Below are 5,703 nucleotides of genomic sequence, written 5' to 3' on the forward strand. Positions count from 1 at the left end.
AAAAAAAAAAAAAAAAAAAAAAAAGCCATTGCTTAAATTGAACAGATAAGATATTCACAAATGACTAAAATAAAAGGAAAAATATAAGTGTATAACAGGTACGATATATTCCCTAAGTTCTAAGATTATCATTTCTGTTAAAACTAAATCACTTCTACAGTTTCCATTCATAACTTAAGACAGGCATGATAATAAGGAGATTCAAATACTTTTCTCTCAACATCTTTAAGAAGAGTGTATAACAAAAGTATACTTGATTTTTGCCTTTCCCATTTCCAGTCACCAAATCCTGTCAGTTCTTCCTTCAAAGAGTCTTTAGAACCTCACTTTTCTCTTCATTTCTGCTCTCAAAAAATCCTGGTTTATACATTTTTCTGATTCCTGCATTGTTTCATTTACTCAGCTTTTCTACTGAATTAATGTTTTAAACCAAAACCGTAAACATGCCAATCCCTGGTTAAAAAGACTTTAATATACAACCACTACCAGCAAGATAATGTCCTAATTTCTTAGTTAATATTGATGGCACTAACCTCAACCAACGAAATTACAAACTTACCTCTAGCCCAATATCAATATCGCCCCCTACTTTCCAAAACATATACACAGGTACAGAGACAAACCTCTGCTCCGTTCAAATAGGTCTTACTCATTGGCCCTGAATAAGTCAGATATATTCCTGCCTTCAAACTTGGCTTACACCCTCATCTCCTCTCTAATCAATTAAATCGTATTTCACAAACTTTCTTCTGGTGTGAATCACAGCAGGGCATAGATGGTAGAAGTGAGGGGATATTAAAAAATAGAGTTTCCCAGGATCCTTCCCTGATTTAAGGCTGGATTCAGGAACTAATTTTTAACAAGCACCCAAGGTAATTCTTATGATCCTAACCTCCCCTTAAGGTACATCAAAAAGGCCTCCCTGAATGTTCCGATCTACCATTACTTCTCCTTTTTCTTAATTCCTAGAGCAATTTTTGTCTATACTATTTGCATGGCTTTTAGAGCAAACATCCTTATATTACATGGTAAGTAATGTCTCACCTATTTCCAAAAAGGATTTGAGATGGGTATATTCTCCTATTGACTTTTTAAATGGAATGGTCTGTTTACCTGAATAAAACGCAGAAGTTCTGAGGCGTTTGCAGAGCAAACTTTCTTTTTTCTAGTACCTTACACAGCATAGGTACTCAATAAATTTTTACTAATGAAGATGAAATTATTTTAGAGAATGTATAATGGCTCCCTTCAATCCAGTTATACAGAAGTATCTACAATAGGATAAAAAGTATACCTATACCTATAGAAAGCACTTAGAAGCAAAACAAGCTTTTATATATCACAGGGTGATGTGGTAAAAAGCTTTTGGCTTAGGATCTCCATCAAATTTTTTTTTTTTTTTTTTTGAGACGGAGTCTTGCTCTGTCGCCCAGGCTAGAGTGCAGCGGCCGGATCTCAGCTCACTGCAAGCTCCGCCTCCCGGGTTTACACCATTCTGCCTCAGCCTCCTGAGTAGCTGGGTCTACAGGCGCCCGCCACCAAACTTAAACTTAGAAAAAGATTAAAACATTTTTGTACCACACATAAATAAACCTTATATTATAATGTTACTTAATATAGTAAATTTTTTCCTGACATTTCCTTAGAAATTAATAATATAATTTATTTCATTAAACCACATACCTTGTTTTTTTTACAGTGATGTTGCTGCTGAGTTTTTCTAGTCGACATTCTCCGGTATCATGGTTAATAATCAAAATGCATTCTTTTAAGTAAGGTTTTTTTGAACCTTTGAAAACAGTTACTGGTGGAGTTGAACCCTGTTTAAAAAGTTAATTATTATTACTTAAAATTTATCATAGGAATTCAGTTGGGAAGGCCTTTGAAATCTTGATTCTGTGTTTCTCCTTCTATGTTATACTTCAAGTCACCCATAAACTACCTAAATTTACTACCCTGAATCCAAAGAGTGTAATAAAAAAGACAGATGAAGATAGGCTGAAATCTCAAAGCTGCTGTCATTGAGGAAAGGGAAGAGAGGAAGTACTCACCTTGGGACCGTAAAGATTCATTTCACTGGCCTATAATGAGCAATTGAGATTCAATTCGAATACAACCAATATATTTTATGAATAAGGAAACAGAGCTTTGAATCATATTTTCTATTCCTCTTTTTTTTTTTTTTTTTGAAACAGAGTCTTGGTCTGTTGCCCGGGCTAGAGTGCAGTGGCATGATCTCTGCTCACTGTAACCTCCACCTCCCGGGTTGAAGTGATTCTCCTGCCTCAGCCTCCAGAGTAGCTGGGACTATAGGCATGGACAACCACGCCCAGCTAATGTTTATATTTTTAGTAGAGACGGGGCTTCACCATGTTGGTCAAGCTGGTCTCGAACTCCTGACCTCAAGCGATCTCAGTCTACCAAAGTGCTGTGATTACAGACATGAGCCACTGTGCCCAGCCTCCTCATCTTCTTTCTTATTGCATTGTAAGTTTAATTTTTAAAATCTTGCATTTTCTTAAAGTAGTACCTCCCCATACATATTAAGGAACACCTTTTACACTTAATTTTAGCATCCTTAAAGGTAAGATAAGCAGACATTATGTGCTTAATGATGTAATATAAAAGTACTCAGTGCCATCCATAAAATACTCTTGCCAAAAACCACACAAAAACCCCAAAGAATTTAATTCTTATCAAACCCCAAATAATCCGTAATCCAGCCTGCCCTTAGATATATAACTACCATTTTATAAAAAACAGAAGGAATAGAGGAACAAGGTAAATACATCCATATAGAAGTAATTTGAAGTCCAGAATGTAGGTGTATTCTCTTGGACAGATAATATGATTTTTCCAACAAACCAATGGCATAAAAAGGGAACGAGAACCAGGTGCAGACACTGTAGTACCAGCTACTTGTGGAGGATGAGTGCTGAAGCAGGAGGACAGCTTGAAGCCAGGAGTTCTAGGCTTTAGTGTAACATAATCACACCCGTGAATAGCCACTGCACTCTCACCTGGGCAACACAGTGAGACCCTGTCTCTAAAAAGGATAAATTTAAAAAGGGGTGTAGAGAAAAGGAAGGGACTTTTAAAGAATAAAAGAGACAAGAAATACAGTATTCAAATACAATGTAGAAATCTTTTTTGGATTCTAGTTAGGACATTTTACAGACAAATGTCTGTAAAAACATGTTTTTGATATCATCACAAAATTGTGACTGTGGATGAAGTATTATTATTAATTATGTTATTTGTGACAATAGCATGGTGCTTAGATAAAGGTAGAAATGTCCTTATCAGCTAGAGATACATAAGTAAGCATTGATGAAATGGTGCATTGTCTGGGATTTGCTATAAAATATGCCAAGGGAAAAAAGTGGTAAGACATTAGATTAAAAAAAAATTTATTAGCAAAATGTTGGTAATTTTAAAGCTCAGTGATGGGTACATGTCATTCACTATACTATTCTGTTGGCCATAAAATAAACCTGGATCATTACTAATAAACTACATCTACTTACATGCTCCTCCCATATCTTTGGTCCCTGCCCCATCAAACCTGAAAGAATTTTATGTTTGTCATTCTTTTGCTTTATCCTACATATATGTATTTCTAAACAATTATTTGTGTATGTTTGTCTTTGAAGTTTATAAAAGTACATTAAATTTTTAATGGATTTATCATAATAATTTTGTCAAATATTACAAAAATAATAAAATAGTACTGTTAGGTTAGAAAAGGATGACTTCTAAAAAGTCTAAGGGGTGTATCATAAAGTTAATCATTAGAGATTTACTAAATGACCACTAGGAGGAGTATAAGATAAATTTGGTAATTGAAAATGCCATAAAAGATGGGTAGTTTAGAGATTTCTGAAGGTATGGAGGGAAAATGATAAATGTAAAATAAAGGAACAGTTGTTTGTGGGTTTTTTACCTCTCCCAAAGACTACAGTAATCTACAGAAAATCAAGAATGTACAACACATAAATGAAGACATGTCTGGGCTAGCTCTAAAATGGTTAGATGTGGAGTGATTAGTTGAAGCCCCGGTAAGTTGGAGAGTCAGGAGCATGATCATAACAAAACAAAGTGGGTCTACTTGACTGGTAAGTAGATTTTTCAGACGTGTTAACTGAAACAAGTAAGATATCCCAAAATAGTTACCTAAGGACTCCAAATTACAGTTGATAAGAGATTTGTGCAATATATTCTTCTTAATGATACTTGTAGTCTTAATTAGAACAGAATACATCTAAAAATTACAGTGTATTATTGTTCTCTGAGCTCCTGAAAATAAGAACTCATCATTAATTTTTAAAAAATTGTTCTCAGTACCTGAAGAAGCACCAAGACCTTTATAAATATTCAATGAATGTTAAATATGAACAATATAGACAATTTCTGGTTATAAGTAACACATGAAACAAATCTTTCATAATCTCTACACCTGCCATCTACATTTTGAACAAATTTTATAAATGTAAACTTTCTCCCTCATTGAATTGAGCACCATTCCTAACTTTTAAGCTTCAGTTTCTGTCCATTCCCTTATTCAATACCCCAAAAAGGCAACTATTAAAGTACCAGACAACTACTAAGCATATGAACTATCATTGTCTCTAAAAAAATATTGAATACCTCCTATCAGCTCCATGTTCACTGTGATTACATACCTTCAATTGTCATTCACCTAGTTTATTGTTATTCTCCTCCCTACTCTCTTTCCAATTTTGTTCCCCTTTCTGTGGACAGGTAAATCTAATCGTATTGTTCCCATGCTTAAAAATCTTTCTGTGCTTAAAAAACTATGTATTCAGGATAAAAGCCATATTCCATAAACCTGCACATGGACCCTCCATGATCTTCTCATCTACTCTCCAACTTTCTCAATTTGTCACTGTTTACAAACCACACAGAATTGCTTACAATTGGTTTACGTGAATGACTGACTTAGGATAGTCAACCAAAAGACAAAACTATAAAAAATAAAATGTAAAATAAGTGAGTGGGCCATACATGGTGACTCATGCATGTAATCCCACCATTTTTGATGGCTAAGGTGGGGGGATCACTTGAGCCCAGGAGTTTCCGATCAGCCTGCACAACATGGGGACAACCTGTCTCTACAAAAAAATTTAAAAATTAGCTGGGCGTGGTGGTGCACATTTGTAGTCCTAGCTGCTTGGAAGGCTGAGGCAGGAGGATTGCTTGAGCCCAGGAGTTTGAGACTGCAGTGGGCTATAATTGTGCCACTGCACTCTAGCCTAAGTGTCAGAATGAAATCTTGTCTCTAAAAAATAAATAAAATAAAATAAGTGAGTGCATATGTTATTTGAGGGAATGAAAAGACTCTTAACCATACAACAAAGGAATTAGAACCAACACCTCAACATAGGGAAATGAAGAGAAAATATAAATATAAATAAAAGAAGTGATAAAAGGAATCTGGCTATTTATATATTCGTAAGTTTAAATGGATAAGAATAGACTTGGCCGGGCACGGTGGCTCATGCCTGCAATCCCAGCACTTTGGGAGGCTGAGGCAGGTGGATCATCTGAGGTTAGCAGTTTGAGACCAGCCTGGTCAACATGATGAACCCCCATCTCTTAAAAATACAAAATGCATGGTGGCAGGCACCTGTAATCCCAGCTACTTGGGAGGCTGAGGCAGGAGAATTGCTCGAACCCATGAGG

General features: G+C 35.5%; 1 protein-coding gene across 3 annotated transcripts in view; it reads right to left on the bottom strand.

The window, feature by feature from the left end:
* The window catches only part of EAF2 (ELL associated factor 2), a 60,334-nt gene that overhangs the window by 39,172 nt on the left and 15,459 nt on the right, over positions 1 to 5,703 (bottom strand). For all 3 annotated transcript variants that reach the window (XM_011971592.1, XM_011971593.1, XM_011971591.1), the window contains exon 3: positions 1,684 to 1,820. In XM_011971592.1, the coding sequence (XP_011826982.1) occupies positions 1,684 to 1,820 (137 nt within the window). The remainder of the gene's footprint in view (positions 1 to 1,683; positions 1,821 to 5,703) is intronic.

This window comes from Mandrillus leucophaeus, unplaced genomic scaffold, assembly GCF_000951045.1.
Source record: "Mandrillus leucophaeus isolate KB7577 unplaced genomic scaffold, Mleu.le_1.0 Scaffold123, whole genome shotgun sequence".
NCBI lineage: Eukaryota > Metazoa > Chordata > Mammalia > Primates > Cercopithecidae > Mandrillus > Mandrillus leucophaeus.